The sequence below is a fragment of the Aythya marila genome, assembly GCF_965140915.1.
Source record: "Aythya marila genome assembly, chromosome: Z".
In the NCBI taxonomy this organism is placed as follows: Eukaryota; Metazoa; Chordata; class Aves; order Anseriformes; family Anatidae; genus Aythya; species Aythya marila.
Genome location: NC_139080.1, coordinates 43,298,833 through 43,315,387, shown reverse-complemented (window position 1 = coordinate 43,315,387; position 16,555 = coordinate 43,298,833). Strand labels below are relative to the sequence as shown.

The 16,555-nt window shown below is 36.6% G+C and overlaps 1 protein-coding gene across 1 annotated transcript in view; it reads left to right on the top strand.

The window, feature by feature from the left end:
• FRMD3 (FERM domain containing 3) overlaps window positions 1-16,555 on the top strand; it is a 154,614-nt gene that overhangs the window by 77,982 nt on the left and 60,077 nt on the right. The window contains exon 4 of the mRNA XM_082782496.1: window positions 7,096-7,174. Coding sequence (XP_082638622.1) covers window positions 7,096-7,174 — 79 coding nt within the window. The remainder of the gene's footprint in view (window positions 1-7,095; window positions 7,175-16,555) is intronic.

The window sequence follows — 16,555 nt, the reverse complement described above, 5'->3', positions numbered from 1 at the left end:
AATTAAATGTGTTATTGGCTTTTTATGAGCAACTTCAGTTTAATGCTGCATAACTTTATTTTTTGTCACAGATGAAGGACTTCAGTTGCTACCATAACAGGTGCTTTAAGGAAACAAAACAAGAATATATACTTTATGTAAAAGTGTAGCATCCACATAGATTATGGCTAAATGTATCTTTCTCTGCCACAGGTTTCTTTACAAAGATGCATTTGTAAGCGTTTTGTATCAGGAACCTCTCAATTTATTTTTCTAAAAAATATATTATGTAGTAGAATATGAAACAGTTTCTAAAGACACACAAGGTTAATTCATATATTTTCTAAAAATATTCAATTCACAATGACAATATTTAGATTCAGATGATAGTTCATAAATTATCAATATTAATTTAAAATGCATCACTGTCTCAGATGACCTAAGTGAGGACTGAAATTAGCAGCAGGTGGAAAGCAAAAACTGAAGCAGTGAAGTGACTGGTTAACAGAACATACATTATGTATATCTGACTTCTGGGAGAAGTAGTGGCAGGAAGCTGTTCACAGTGAGCCTATTAGGTGGAGGCTTCCTTTTCTTTGTTCGCCATTAAGAAATTCAGATGGCAATGAAATGATCTGTTTTGTAAGAACAGATATTCATTTCCTCTGATGCAAGAGTAGTTTGTATTTAATAATAATGATTTAAAATATTCTAAATTCAATAGTATGCTTTGATTTACATATGATTACAAGGCACTTGGATACCTGCAGCAAAAACATCTGCATGCCTCATCTCAGCTACCATTTGTGGGGAACTTATTTTCCCCTACTCACTAACAAGTTTTGCTGTGTAATTACTCATACAGCCTTGTGTTTTCTGCCTTCACTGAAATGATTTTGTCCTAATATGATGTGTAAATCCTAGCTAAGTGCCTCAGCCACTTTTGCTACTAATTTTGCTGGGGCGGGGTGTGTGTGTGTGTGTGTGTGCAATTTTAGTCGTGTCTGAATGACTACCCGTCTTGTTTGTAATGTCTGAAGTCAGTTGATGGCTGGCTATTAGGAACAGTGAGCACTGTGCTTCTAGACATGCATTTAAAAGTTCCCTATAAGGCTACCTAAGGTATCTTTGTAGATAAAGGTCTTTTTAAACCAGTGTTTATGTTCTTTGCATGCTTTTTTTTTTTTTTTTTGTACTGTTATTCTCCCCCTGATGTTGGCAATAAAGCACCTCTCCATTTGGCTATCTTCTAAAGCTTTTGTATTTTTTTTTAATGTGTGGAAACATCTCAGTGTAAGTCCTACTGGTCACTTCAGCAGTAATGTTTTAAAGGACATTTTTTTCATCCTCTCTCTCTAATCCTTCCCCCCTCCTCCCCCCTATTCATTGTTAAGGTTAATTTGTATAATAAGAATGTAACTCTTCTGGAACATGGGTCGTGGAAAATATCCAAGTATATGGGTTTTGTTTTTGATGACAGTGGAACAGGATCAGTTTTGTTTCTCTGAATTCAAAATGTACATTTTTCTTACTGTCTTACATCTCAGATAATCTGAGAAAGGAGTGCCAGAAGGATATTTGCCTGTGTCAGGCCACTGGAATTTGCTAAGAAATATAAATTTCCTTCATCTCTAATGCTGTTGTCAAATTGGTGAATAGCTGGAATGAACCAAGGAAAATGAGTATGAAGGCGTAGAGATGGACTGTGCAAAACTCTCAAACAAATTCTTAAACTCATAAGTAATTTTTCATGCCTCAGTACAAATCTAAGAAAGAATTTAACCGAATATGTTGTTTGTAAATCCATGCATAGTGAAGACAGGAAATTTCATGTGATTATTTTGGCACTAACCTGAGCACCCTATATTCTTTATCTTTGACCCCATGCATATTTAATAACACAATTTGAAACATTTTCATAACTTGTTGATGAAAATCTACCTTGCCCTGTGTTGTACTGTAACTAATTAAGTGCAATGAGGAAGACACCACAGTTAGAGGTTTGATCAGGTATCTCTTAAATATAAAATAAAAGCATGGGGTAGTGTTTTGTCTTATACATGCTCAGCCAGTGGTCTGGATAAACATCTGATTCACATGTTAAGGGAGAAGGTATATAGAATTAACAGCACACGTCTTAGTGTTCCCCAGAGGTCCTTCTGCAGCGTCAGTGAGCGTGACAGTTTGAGTGTAAAATATTTTTTTTTTTTTTTTTTTTTTTTATGAGCAGTAGCTTTTGGTAGGATAATGTAGTTCAGAGACTTTGTAACATCAAAGAGCGATACAGGAAGTTGTCTGCCATAAAACAAACAGCACTGCCAGTACAGATCTTTGCAGAAGCTAGTGTTTATGCTGGGTGAAAAGCAGGTGGTTAAAAACACATCCTTCCCAGAAGTGGTAGCTGAGAATTTTCCATCCTTTTTCCTCTGTTTCACACTTCTAGAACTTCAATCAAGGTGTTCACTGTCTTTTAAAAATACATATTTTCTCTTAAATATTTTTTCCTCTGTTTCAGGTTGTCTGTCAACAAATGAAATGTTAGTATGAATGGTCAACAAAGGAAATGTTAGTGTGAATGTGTAGTTTTTCTTAGTCTTGTCATTCCCTGTAAGTGTTTCACATACATAGAAGACTTAAATGATTCAGGAGCAATTGCTTAAAAATAGATGCACCTGAAACTGAGTTCCTTGCACACTGGTGTCTGTGCCAAGGGGTATCTTTCCCACATCCCTCTTTGTTTTGTTTTTCAACTAAGAGCTTGTTACTGACTAGTACATTGGATAGTTTATTTTAGTCAAAGGCAACTGAAATATTAAAACATACAATCGGTTGCCACAAAAAAAATCTTTCACACTGTGTGTACTTGTGTACTGTTCCTTCATGAGAAGCTAGGTCATGCTGTTGAAGGTTACAGCATTTGACATAACTTAAGCAGTTTTATTCATTCTTTACCTTCATCTCCTGTGTGCTGTTAACACATAAACTGGTAAACTAACAGCCCTGTTGTGACAGAGTTTGCAGTCAGTACTGTTCTCTGCACTAAAATCCTTTGAAATGACTGTAATTGTGAATCATTTTAGTGAGAAAGCATAGCTTGTGATGATAGGATATCCTTACAAAGCCTTGGGCGTTTCACTGCAACAGCTCCTCCTTATCTGACAGGTAAAGGACCACTCTGAGAGAAAAGGCTTACAGGAATTATAACCCTGATTGCATTCAGACTGGTTCAGTGTTGAAGAAACATTCGTCTAAAAATTGAGTTCTGTTTTGGGAAGGTTTGTTTTTGTAGTGTATACACTTTAATGTGTGAGTAAGAGGTAGCAAGTAATTTTAATTTTGAGGAATAGAGGAATTGTCTGGTTTAACAATCTCATTTCTTGAGCTGATGCAATCCATTGCCTGTCTTGCTTTCCACTACAAGAATATAGAGAATGAAAGAATATCAGGTTCTCTTGTGTGTTTCTCCAGTGCTGTAAATCCATAAGACAAAGGCCTTAATAAACACTTATATAGTCATTTGTGGTTTTGGAGGAACATCAGGTTTATGATCCACTTTTAAATTAAGATGGGGAGGAAAGTGGATAGTTGCATGCATTCTCCCTTTCATGTTTCGAATTTCATTGTTTGTGGCTTGGTGTCTATTTGGGGAAAGTGGACCAGACAAAGAGAATCCGCTGTTTCTTTCTGTAATTGAAGGGTACCACATTGTAACACATCTGGAGATTAATTGGATGGATGGGGTCACATTCTTTTCAATATTTCATATTGCAGGTCAGGATTGTGCTGTTCGTGTGGGTGTTGCTGAGAAAGGAAATCTATTTAGCAGGCTACAGCAGCCTTGTTTTGCTTTCCTTGCTGCTCTCCTGAGGAGGAATATTGTTACAGAAGCCTGTGTCTAGGAAAGGGCTTGCAAAGCCTTCAAACTGTCCTGCCCAATCTCCTGAATATTCTGTGTGTTTAAGTATAATTCGGTCATGTACTGTCCTCCTGCTACAAGTACAACATTTCTATTATAAACGTAGCTGGTGACTGATTGCGGGCTGTTATTTAGTTCAGTCTATGCTGTTCTTTTCTCCCTATGATACTCCTTGCGGGGACAGCTGTTGCTTTTCTGCAGCTACTACATAGCAGCAGAGCTTGGCTCTTACACCTTTATTCCTTTTATTATTTTTTTTTTAATTTTTACCACAGCCAAAGTTTCAGTCATTTCACTGACATCTAAAAATTTGGGTATTTCAGTACCTTTTTAATGTCTTGTGGTAGGCTTGTACTGGGTAGGGCCTTGCAGAGCTATGCACTAGCTGTTCTTATTCTAGCATTCCCATTTCAAGCACAAACTAGTTTTAAATCTATCAGGAGATTTAATAGTCTCTTCCTTTTTTTTTTTTTTTTTTTTTTTTTTTTTTTTTAAATCCTGAGGAGTATCTAATATTCATTTAATACAAGTTGACTTTTCTATCAAGTTTTGTAAATGGATCCATATTCTGAAAGGACAAGTTTTTCTCCCTTACTTAGTTGTAACAAGGCTATTAAGAAAAGATGGAATCATTTACAATTATATACATTATCTTTCACTTTTTCTTTGCAATGTGATTTCTTTATACATTGTCTGGTGACTGTTTTACTTCCTGGGACATTGAATTCAGTTTACCTTCTAGTTTGCCACTACAGGGCAGGAAGGTGGTAGCAATGTTGTCTGTTTCACAGGCAATTTCCAGTCACTTTAAGTCAATGCTGCAGTCACATCTGAGCCAAAACCCACAGAAAGCATTCTTAGTGCTTCTCTTGCCTTCAGTGGCCTTGTCCAGATTTGATTACCTTGAATGTTCAGACCATGCCTAGAGAACACTTAAGGATTTTTTTTTTTTTTTTTTTTTCCTTCTCCATTACCTTTTGTTGCTGCTTCCTGGCTTTCTTTTTTATCTGCACTTTTTATTTCTCACTCCCCAGCTCTTCTGATATTCCTCCCCATGTCTCAAATAAGTTATTTAAACAAGGAAAAAAAAAAGAAGTGAAACCAACTTTTTTTTTTTTTTTTTTTTTTTTTTTAAATTGAGGCTGACTAACCATATTAAGAAAAAATGTGGAAGCCTTGAAAGGGTAAAATATTCTTTTATCTTCAAGAGTGGTTGAACCCTCCAAAGGATAAGAACCATAACAGAAAATGTAATGCATTTTTATTTTCTGTTGCTTTTCTATATACCATGGAATGATGTGATACCCACAGACGTGTTTCTGGAAATTTGCAGCATGCAGGTAAATACTGCAGCCAAAGTAGCACCAGTAATATCAGGATTGTTGAACCAAGTACTAGTAGTTTTGCACAAGCCAATGGACTAGTAAACTTGAGAAGATGCTAGAGTAAATTTTTCTGGTAGCTTAGTAATTACTGATAGATTACAGTAAGTAAAACATAATTCTGTTTCACCAGTTTTCTTCTTCCATTATCACTGCATTTTTGGTCTGTACTTTTCTTCCACTTTTTTTTCTTTTCCTTCTGTAAAACCACCATCTCTTCCAAGATTCAGGAAGGTTAGATTGACTCTGTGCCTTGAATATATGTTAAGAATAAAGGACTTTTAAAACTAACTAGTATATTTTGTACCTATATTTCACTATATTTCACTAAGTTGCATAAATACTTTCCTTAAAAATAAAATAATTAAAAAAAAAAGAATAAAAACTTGGTAAGTCTATACATGTTGAGAACTACTGTAACTACTACAGCTGCATGTAGAAAATTTTGTGTTTTAAGTATTTTAATAGGTTTATAATGCTACGCTTGTGTCTCTAGGACACTTATAAGTGCAATGATCACATATTCCCATTTAATTTGAAACCTCAATTCTTCCTCTTTTTCTGGCTGTCTAAAAATGCTGGTCAACATTTTGGTAGAGTCCTCTTGTGCTGCTAGCAGAGCTGAGGACAGCAGTTCTGCCTTTGTGCTTGATCCATTCTCATGCTCTCTAATGAGTCTACCTGCAGTTTATCTGAGAGTTACCATGGCTTGTATAATAGAGCTGTGGCTTTTCTCCCCCCACCCTTTACTTTTTGAAGTTGCAATATTTTTCTTCTCATTTCTCACTGAAATCTAACACTAGTGTTATCAGGCTACAGATAACTCTGAGGGCTTTTCATACCTTTGTATTGTGCCTGATTTGAAATTTTTAAGTTCTCTACTTTATTTTCACACTTTTATCCTATTACGATTATGGCAAGATTCCTTTTTATTAGAATAATGGTCTTTTGTTTGCTTTCAACCCCATCTGTAATCACCAAAAGATCACTGGTGTAGGATTAGGTAATATCTTGAACACTATCAAAGATGCAACAGTGGGATGTGAGCCTATGTAAAGAGAAATCTTCTGTAACTGTGATAGTCTTTCTCTTTTTGCTTTTTTTTTTTTTTTTTTCTCTTTTCCTCTGTCTCCCCTCCCCTCTCCCCCCCCCTCTCCCTTCCACTCTTCTACCTTTTCCCCTCCCCCACTCTCCATCTCCCTTCTTCCCTTCTTCCCATCCTTCCATCCTAGAAATGAAAGTGTATTTAAGGCCTACTATTGATAAGTTAGCTGAGGAGGAGGTAACATAGTATTATTAAATACTGGAGTCAGAAACAGTCCTGTCTCTAGCTTACTTAGCCAAAATTAATTAATGCGTTCTTCCATTTTGTTGTCTGGGCATTATCATTACCAGGAACAACAGTTATTCATAATACCTTCATACCTCATTGTGATCAGACACAAATGTTTCCTATTTATCATTTGCCAAAAGGAAAGGAGGAAGGAAAAAACAAACAAACAACAAAAATATACTCAAAAGAGCAGTCCAAGTGTTTTTCATACTGCTTGGATCAAGCAATAAGCCCTGTGAGGTGCAAAACCATGTGTAATTGCTTTGCACAGGCTGTCAGTATTTTGCATGTGCTTTAGCCTTTGCCATTTATTCAGTTCTTCTCATAGACATATATAATATGTATTGGTTTTGTTTGATTCCCTGCCTAATTCTTCAAAGCTGATCTTCACGTGGACTTTGTAAGAGGCAGTTCCTTCAGAATATCTGAGACAGTAATGTTTGCTACAGTTCTCATGCCTTTTTTTTTTTTTTATAATCTTTCAGCTCATCCACCATATACCATGTGCTTTAGAGTGAAATTCTACCCACATGAACCCTTGAAGATTAAAGAAGAGCTCACCAGGTATTTTTTTTTTTGTCTGTACATTTTTAGCAAGTCCAAAATAAGACTGCTTGTTGCATAGGCTAGGGTTCTCACTGTTTATGAGAAAATGTTATAGCAGACAGACGTTTGCACTACTGATAATCTTTTTAATTTATTATGATAACTATGGAGATTTAAAAGCAGCTTAAGGGGACTTTTCCTAACATACAGGGAAGTAGTGATACTGTTGCAGAACTTCCAGGAAGTGGCAACGATCAAATTGCTGGGCAAGTTTTATACTGAGTCTTGCACATGGAAGGATTGTGGACTTTATTAAGTTTCTTTTGTTTCTAACATTTTCTTTTATTGTGTGTGCGAAATAAACTGTGAAGTTAATTCAGTAGCGACTCTATCTTTTTTTAACAGGAACATGATTTTTTTTTCTAATTGAATTTTTGAATTGAAGTGTGTGTCATTAGGACCAGGAACACTATAGTATTTCTAAAGCATGGATGGAATTTAGTAAACATGTAGAAGTGAAATGTATGCATATTTTTAAAGTATAGCTACTGTAGAGGTTAAGAAGACTTGTTGCTTACATTGGAATTTTCCAGTGTTTTGAAAATACGCCTATGCAATAGATCAGAAGTACTTAATGAATGGGATTTTTGTCCTTCCTGTTAACCATTTTGAATATGCTGTTACTCCAGATATTTTTCAAGAAGAGCAGTGGGCAAAAATGTAGGGAAGTAACAGCTATTTTTACCTCTGCACCAGCTGTGCAGGGCTGTATGTCTGCCATACCACATTGTTAGTCAGCAGGACACACTGCTAACTAGTAAGTGTGTGTTGCAGAAGCACAGAGCAGTGGAGCACTTGTTGCCTTGAGCTTTCCCCAAGCCCTGCAAATTCTTATGCTCACAAGTCATTTTGTGAATGGAGCAATCCCACTATCCCTGGTCTTAGTGAAAGTTTCAGAAACAGCTTGTGTTCTGCTGAATGGTAAGTTTACAGTTTGTATAGAGCAGCTGGAACATGCTGTTCATATTATGGCTGTTTATCTTGGGTGAAGTACTGAAACTGTTTAGCTGAGGGAACAGGTTATAAACCAGGAAGTTTAGGGATTTTCATTATTTGTATTTGTCCTTGAATGAATGTTTTACTTTTTATGAGCTGTAGTTTAAATCTTCTAGGAAAGTGTAGAGTTTCTCATTCAAGATCCTTAATTGATTGATTTTATTTTTTTTCTTTTAACTGCTTGGATACCCTCCCAGCAGAAGTTTTATGAAAATACAAAGCACCTTGAGTTAGCTCACTGAACTGTATTGTGCTATTTTAGTATTTTAGATACATTTTAGTATCTCCTGGAACACTTCAAATTGATTTTTAAAGTCAAGCTACTGTTTGAAAATGTTTTATGGACTTTTATTAGAAGTGATAATATTAAGGTATTAGACAACCTTAAAAAGGAGAAATATTCCCTCTTTTCATATATTCACCCAGTGCACGTGACTTGTTTTTGCATTTGATCAGCTTTATAGTTTTCTAATGTTGCTATTTGTAAAGCTTTGCTTGGTGTCCAAATTTCCAAGGTCTCTTATGCAATAATAAGGTATAGGACATACTTCTGAAATTGCTAAAGCAGAAGGTCAGATTCAAGATGATGCTCTAAATTGGCTGGAGGTTTTTTTTTTTTTTTTTTTTTTTTTTTTTTTTTTTTTTCCCTTGAGTTGAAACAATTGGTGAAACTCAAGGAGAAGAAGGTCAATTGGTATTTGATAGAGGGCAGTCATGAAACCTTGGCAACTGATTGACTGTTTGGTATTTTTTTTTTTTTTTTTGGTGGTAAGGATTGTTTTTTTTTGTTCCCCCCTCCCCCCCCCTTTTTTTTTTTTTTTTTAGGACCTCTTTTCTATTCACATGTTCCTTTTGATGTGTGCTTAAGATGACTGGAAAATAATAAAATTATCACCAATTGACTTAAAAGCCATCTGTACTTATGGCTTACTGTATGTATGGTCAGGTGAGTCACAGTAAAAGTGCTTTACATTTCTCATACTGTGCATGACTAAATGCATCACAAAGCTGACCTCTTCCTTCTTCAGCTGTGTAGAATCTGTTGGGTGCTTGTAGTCCCCATTTAGATGGTGAAATTAAGAGACTGTAAGACTCTACCTGCCACATTGTCATACTGTTTTGTTCAGAATATTAATTAACCCTGTCTAAATTCCACATGTATGTTATTGTTGGTGCAGTCTTTGTAAAAGCTTTATAGGAATAACTCTTTAATAAAGCATCATAGAGATATCAGATATTTTAAAAAGCTGATTTTTCTTGCTATTCAATGGCAATATTTAATATAAAAATATATATTTAGTATGTGAAGCTGTGTACATGGGGTTAATTGTGTAAATTCTGTAAAAATATTATAAAATACAGAAAAAGTACAATGGATTTGGACATCCCTAGCAGGAAGAAAACCAAGTATTCATCTTTATTCAGGCTACTATTGCTGCTTCATTTCTATTCTACCTTGGGTAGGCTAGACTGCAATCCTTGAGTATTGTTTTCCAGTGGGAGTTTTTTTTCAGGAAATTAAAGTGGAGAAAGACCTCGCTGAAGTCATCCCTCTGTCTGCAATATTATAGAAAAGAAACCATGAGAATCTGAAGAAGTGTGTACATAGCAGCCAGGAATGCCTTGGGCAAAGCATCAGGCCATGCACTTGCCTGTCACTGCATTTAGTTCCACTGTTCAGGATGTGTGAGAACACTGTCAGTCACATTATACCATTCCAGCTGCTTACTTTCATCTTCTCTTGTTTTAATTAATGATCACTTCTATAGCTGTACTTTTGAAATAAAACCAATGCTTGCCCCTGGATATTAAAGCACTTGGAGATACAGCGTTGCTGAATCAGAAGTTCTGTGAACTCAGACACTATGGATAACTAAAGAATTCAGGACAAATTTTCATCATTTTTCTGGAGACCTAGGCTCTGTGTGGTCCTTGATCACTGTGTTCTCTAGAGTTGGGTAATGTTATAATTTCAGTCCAAAAGTTAACTTCATTAGCCACAGGGAGTGTTGCCTTGAGCGGTCTTGTATCTCTAATAACAAACTGTGTGAAACCTGACCTGTTGACAAACCTGTCAACCTGTCTTACTGCACTTGAATGTTTAACTTTCTTAACTTACCCCTTTAATTTGTGTTAACATGGATTTGAATTGTCCGTCCTTGATTTTGGAAATACTGTTTCCTCAAAGGGGCAGTGAGGCCACAACTATTTGAAACCACTTTGAGGAAGACTAAAGCCACACTTTTCCTGTAAGAATCAAACTATTCAGGTAGTTTTCCCAAGTATTTTAAAAACTGTGATGAGAAAGTGGCAAGGATTTAACATATTTGGCTCAAATGAGTGGGCCTCTGAATTTAATTCAGGAGCACTGTGGGGTCAGCAGGTTACAACACAAACAGTGAATACAAAATTTTTGAATGGTTTGTGTAATATTTTAAACAGAGAGAAGCACTCAGCTGTAGTGAGAAGAGTGGAGGTCTTCTGTACTGTGGGCATCTCTGAAGGTTTGACTTCTGCCTTCTGCCTGGAGAATGTTGGTCTTTTCTGAGTGGTGCATCTGTGGCTTTCTGTCTCAGATTATCTGATAGTCTTATTGGTGTTATGAAGTCAGAGCAAAGTTCTTCAGCTTTGGAAATCAGCATTTAACTGTTTTCACTGAGCTCCCTTAATGAAAGGAATAACACCTAGCTTTAAGTAGGTGACAGCATCATAACAAGCAGGTCGGCACATTTCTTGTTCTCTGCCACACTTACATGTAAAATACAACTTCAGTCTCTTTTCTCATTAAATCAGCATCTGGTTTCAGCCTGTTTTCTAGTTGACACTCCACAGGGCTGGGGTAGAGACCTTGAATACATATGCATATACTTTCTTTATTGCTGCTAATTTTGCTCTTCTCCTTACTTCCTTTTATTTCATCTTTTACTGCAGTTGGTACATTGCAGTTCTTTTTTTTTTCTTTGCACAGAGGATGATAAGTCTGGGTCAGAAGAGCATTTTTTTCTTTAGCCATATGTTCAGAATCACTTACAGAAAACCTAACACAATATTCCAGGGTTCACTGTAATGGTTAAAATTATTCTGGCTCAACAGGCAAAGATGTAAAGTTGCCATAAAAGGAACTACAGAGGCCATTCAAATCCACTGTATGCACAGCATCCCAACACCCTCTGTGCAAGGCACAGATGTTTTTGCTCTGTGCCTCTCTTCACTATTCTTTGATCAGAGGTCAGAGCCCTGGGAGGGTCCACAGCTGTGAAAGCACGAGATGCTGCACGTGAACAGAATAGGAACAGCTGAGGGATTATGAGCAGATGGATCCAATGACCCATCACACTCAGGCACACATTTTTACTGCTTACTTCTTTTCAGTGTTCTTGTTTAGGCAATAAATAAATCAGTGTTTGTTCTTTTTATGTAATAAAGCAGCCCAAGGCCTCATGCCTTCTTGTCTCTAAATCCCTACGTTATACTGTGTAAGTATAATTAAAATGAGAAAATATGAAGTCATTTGAGGTCCCAAAGGAATGATGCTACAGATAATACTGTATCAACAGTAATCCGTGATTATTGTAGAAAAAATCTGAGAACTAGAAGTGGGCATGGGTGAGTAACTGGTAGAATTAACCAAAGATGGGTTATTTCATCTAGCTGTCATCATGCATTTTTTTCCTAATCCATGTTTCCTAATCCAAGAAGCAGTTCTTCAATCACTAGACTGTCATAAAACAGTGTAATAGGTACTTCGGTACAAGAAAAACAGATGAAAAGTGCTTAACTGGAAATCATATGAAATGACAAAGACGGGGAATATAAACATGGCAAATTAAAGAGCCCTGAGTGAGCTAGCCTGGTCAAGCAAGAACAAACAGTACAGCTGCATACAGGGTTTGAGTACCCTGTGCAAACAGCTGTATTCAATGCTGCTTCACACTGGAAGAGCTCGTGGTTTTCCCTCCAGACTGAGGAGCTAGTTGGGGCCAGTAGTCTTCCATTAGATTGCTAATGCTTCAGTAATGAGCCATTTAGTCTTGCAGTAAGTTCATCCTTCCAAAGATGAGCTAATATTGGGTAGAGCTGTGTTGCTGAACCCTATTCCAGATAATAATTTAGGAATACCTCTACCTCCTTTGGTGCCCTTGTCAGCTCTTCTGAAGACATGTGTTGGTAGCTATTCTGATGCTGCTGCAAGCCCACTTTCTTTTGACTTTACAGAGGTAATTAGCAGTTGTCAAGCGAGTTTATAGTTTTAATAGTATCAGATTCACAATCAAGTATAATACCATAGGACATAAAAATCAGTGAGAGTTGTTAATAAGAGTACTTAGTACTTGCAGGCTTGCATCTAGCATTCAAGGTGGCAAAAATAAATTTTTAAAAAATATAGGAGGATGTTTTGGTGAAGCTTGCGCATGTGCATGAAGGAGAGATGAGAGGTTCATAGTACCTCTTGTGTCTCAGTGGGGAAGGCAGGAGAGCTGAGAACATGCAGTTCTGTTTTGAAGCCTGGAGAGAACGAACTATTCCTGTGCTGTGTTGAGGCTTTTATGTATCTGGTTTTCAAAACAATGCTGCAGCCTGTCCCTTACTATTTCTTTGCCTTCTTTATTCATTATTTAATTAATTATTGTGTAGCAGTAACTTTTGTCCCATGTAGCCAATGCTATCAAGCAGCTGGCTAGTACAGCAGTGTTTCACCCTTTTTCCTTTTCCCACGGAAAGACCGTGCATAGTAATGCAGATGCTGACCATCTCTGAAGACAGGACAAGCCAATGTATTGCTAGATCCAGGTGGCAGTCACCATTTTGACAACAGAAATGAAAGGTTAGAGATTACTGCAAAGCTGTTACTCAAGTCACGTTCCCATGATGTTCCCATGCCCACCCCAGGCAGAAAATGGACTATTTCTTTCTGAGGGAATAACTTCATTTTATAATAAGCAAAATGCTGCTGGTTCATACTTTTCTGATGATTTTTACCATCCAGGAATTGCACAGGTTCAGTATGGGGTTATGGCATGCTGCTGCGCTCTTTTTTTTTATTTTTTTTATTTTTTTTTTTGAGATTTTAGCATTAGAACAACTTTCTGCAAAGCATACAAAAGGCATTTGTCCTTTCTACAGATGCTTGTTAATACAAAAAACAGTCATGCAGTTACCCAAATATGGTAACAAAGTATATCCTGCTCTTTTTTTTTCTTTTAATATTTGTGGGTGGATCATACATTTGGCCTTTTCTGAGTAAGAGAAATAGATTGTTTTTTCTTGTGTTTGAACAAAGGTCATGTTTTGAAGTCACGATGTCTATGTCCATAGCTTTTGATTCTTCTTATTTGGCTTATGACTGATTAGGTGAATTATAGGCGTAACTGCTATACTAACATCACTGTGGCATACTTATTAATGTGTGTGTCTTACAAAAGTTTTGAGGGGTTTAAGCCACTGCAGTGTGAATAAAACTTCAGTGTTTTTCACTAAAGTTAAGTTTCTAGAATTGTTCTATTAGGAATTTTAACAATTTAATTCCTACCTATTCATTTCAGTATTTTTTTCTGGATCTGTTACTCATGAATCTGTCTAATCCTTCATTTTTTGGACTTGATAGTACTATTTTGACTTGATAGACTCCTGTGGCACTTAGAAAGTACATTACACAGTAGGTAGTGGACTTTCACTGTCTTAAGCAATCCCTTGATTGCACTGACTTTTCCCAGCTCTGGTGTTGCAGGACTGGGCAAGTAGCAGTTCTTGATTCACCTTTCCCAGTGTCTTTGTGATTTTGTAAGACTCAGTCCTACTCTGTCACTATCTCTCCTTGCAAGGCAAGCTCTATTAGTTCTATCCTCTTGCTTTTTTTAGTTGTTCTCTTTATCAAGCTCAGCCGTATCCTCTGTAGGATGCAGGGGCTAGAGTCTAGGTATAACATTTAAGATGTGGTTACTTCAAGGATGTTTTTTTTTTTGTTTTTTTTTTTTTTTTTTTTTAGATTTTAGAGACCTGTTTGTGGTAATTCCAAGGGCTAGCTGTCAATAGCATGTAGAGTGATGACTTTCTTTAGCATATAAGATAACAAAAAAATCACAAATATTTGTGAGTAGACAAGATTTTTATTTTAAAGAGAACATATTTTTTTCTGTTAATCTTGCTATCTAGGTGGCAGTGTAAAGCAAAGAACAGATGTTCTCTTAGTTGTAGTATTAGGTACTGGCATGTAGCAATTAGTGCTTAGGTTAGATTCATAGACCTTGGCAGGAAACTAGAGCTCCTGCAGTGTAACTGATTCTGTCAACTGTAGAATCTGTAACTGTAAAATTAGTGTCCAGAAGAATGTTCATAAAGAGATCATAAATTCTTTTGGGAGATGAGGGCACCTAATCCACGAATACTGTAAACATGGGCATTTGCACTCTGCTGCTCTGCACCTGAGTATGTACTGTAGCATGGGAAAGAGCAGTACAGTCAAAGCCAGACACCATGCTGAGATAACAACTTTTTGAAACATTGCTGGATCTCTTAAGACAACTGTGTATGTTGGCTGGAAAGATTGTGGGAACTCTGGGAGAAATGCCTGCTACTGGAATAAAATGAGTGTAGTGACTTGAGCACAAGAAAAAAAAACATAAAAACACCACTGTGTGGACTAACCACAGATTTTGATTATGGGAAAGCTTTATTTCCTCATTGAACAACTTAAAATAGGTCAAAATAGGCAGTTAAACAATTAGAAACATTGTTTCTGTGGGTCACAAATACTGCCTGAAAACAAGAACTGATATTGCTGACCCTCCACCTGCTGAAAGGACTTGGCTAACTTAGAGTTGAGTCATCTGTATTGTAAACAGATAACAGATGGAAATGGGGTTATTTAGTGTTAGACAACTGTGAATGTAAATGCTAGAAGCATACGTTTGCTGCCTTGTTGCTAAGCCAGAGTACTTAGACAGGGCTGTAAATCAGGCTATAAAGTTGTGCTAGGGCTTAGAAGAAACACAGCAGTGGTGGAAGGGCACAAAAAGCAGTAAACCAGATCTGAATCTATCGCTTATTTCTGTTAAGCATAGGCAAGTTTAAGTACATACATAAACCTTATTGAAGTCAGTAATCAGGTGCACATTCATAGGTATTTTGATGATCTAGGACATAAATTACTTTAGGAGGATTATAGGAAGTGTCTGAGGTGGAAACAACCTGTTGCAAAGCTTACAACTTCAGTGTTCAGTCCCAAATGTATACATCTCTTTCATTTGAGAGAACTCCATAACGTCTAGGTTTTGTTCCAAGGTGCCCTAGTTGCTTTGCCTGAAGAAGATGAATGGTATCCCATGTAGCTTGGTGTGTGGGTGATCTCTGAAAAAAAGGCATTTAAACTCCAATTCTGGTTTGCTTGGCTATTCTTCTACCCTCCTTGTAAGTTCAAATGTTTCCCTTGTGTCCCAGCCAACAATTTCTCCAGGCTCCACTGGGAACTGTGCTCTGTGCCTCTTTTTCCCTCTTAACTGCTGCCTTCTGTCTTAGAAATGGCTTTTTTTCCAGAACTGAAGTAATTCTCTGTAAGTACAATTTAGGACTGTTTGAACAAGGATTTTAAAGAAGTCAGAAAGGCCAAACATAGTTTTCTCTACCTGGATTTCAATGTTCAAATGCAGGCAGCAAATCAATAGCACAGGAAGTTAGTGACAGAAAGAATATATTTTAGTATTCTTATTTCAAGAATTATAAATGTAATAGGAAGGTATGTGAACAATTCAACATATCCCACCCCCAAAACAACTGTGAAACTTTGCAAAACCAGCCCTCTTTTATTTATGAGAAGAAAATAAACAGATCTTTCTCAGACTAGCAAGCACTAGGAAATATACATTTTAAAGAAAAATGAATAACGTCTATGGCTCGCTTTTGTGACAGAAGCTGGCTGCATGATGGCTTGAGTTCACCTGAGTTATTTCAGGGCTACCATTGGAAAGAAATCAGCTGTGAGGTAGATGTTATTTTCTGTAAAGTTACATCTTATGTGCTGGTTTGGTTGTATGTCCTCTGCTTACTCTTATGTATTTGCTGTTAACATACCTCTCAGTAAAAGTTGAATATATGCTTCTGTTTTGACAATTTTTACAGGTAGAAAATATACCTTAGTTTGTTAGTGAGACAAAACAAGACAAGGAGAAAGGTGTTATATTAAACTTACAGGGAAGAAAAAAAAAGTCATAATGGAAAGTTTCAGCAACTTTTTAATTCTGATTTTTTTTGTAGTTGTTGTTTTGAACAGCTTACAAAAATGGTGATTTATTTGGGAGTGATGAATAATAACACCTTTTTATTAGTTCCATGTAACTGACAACAATG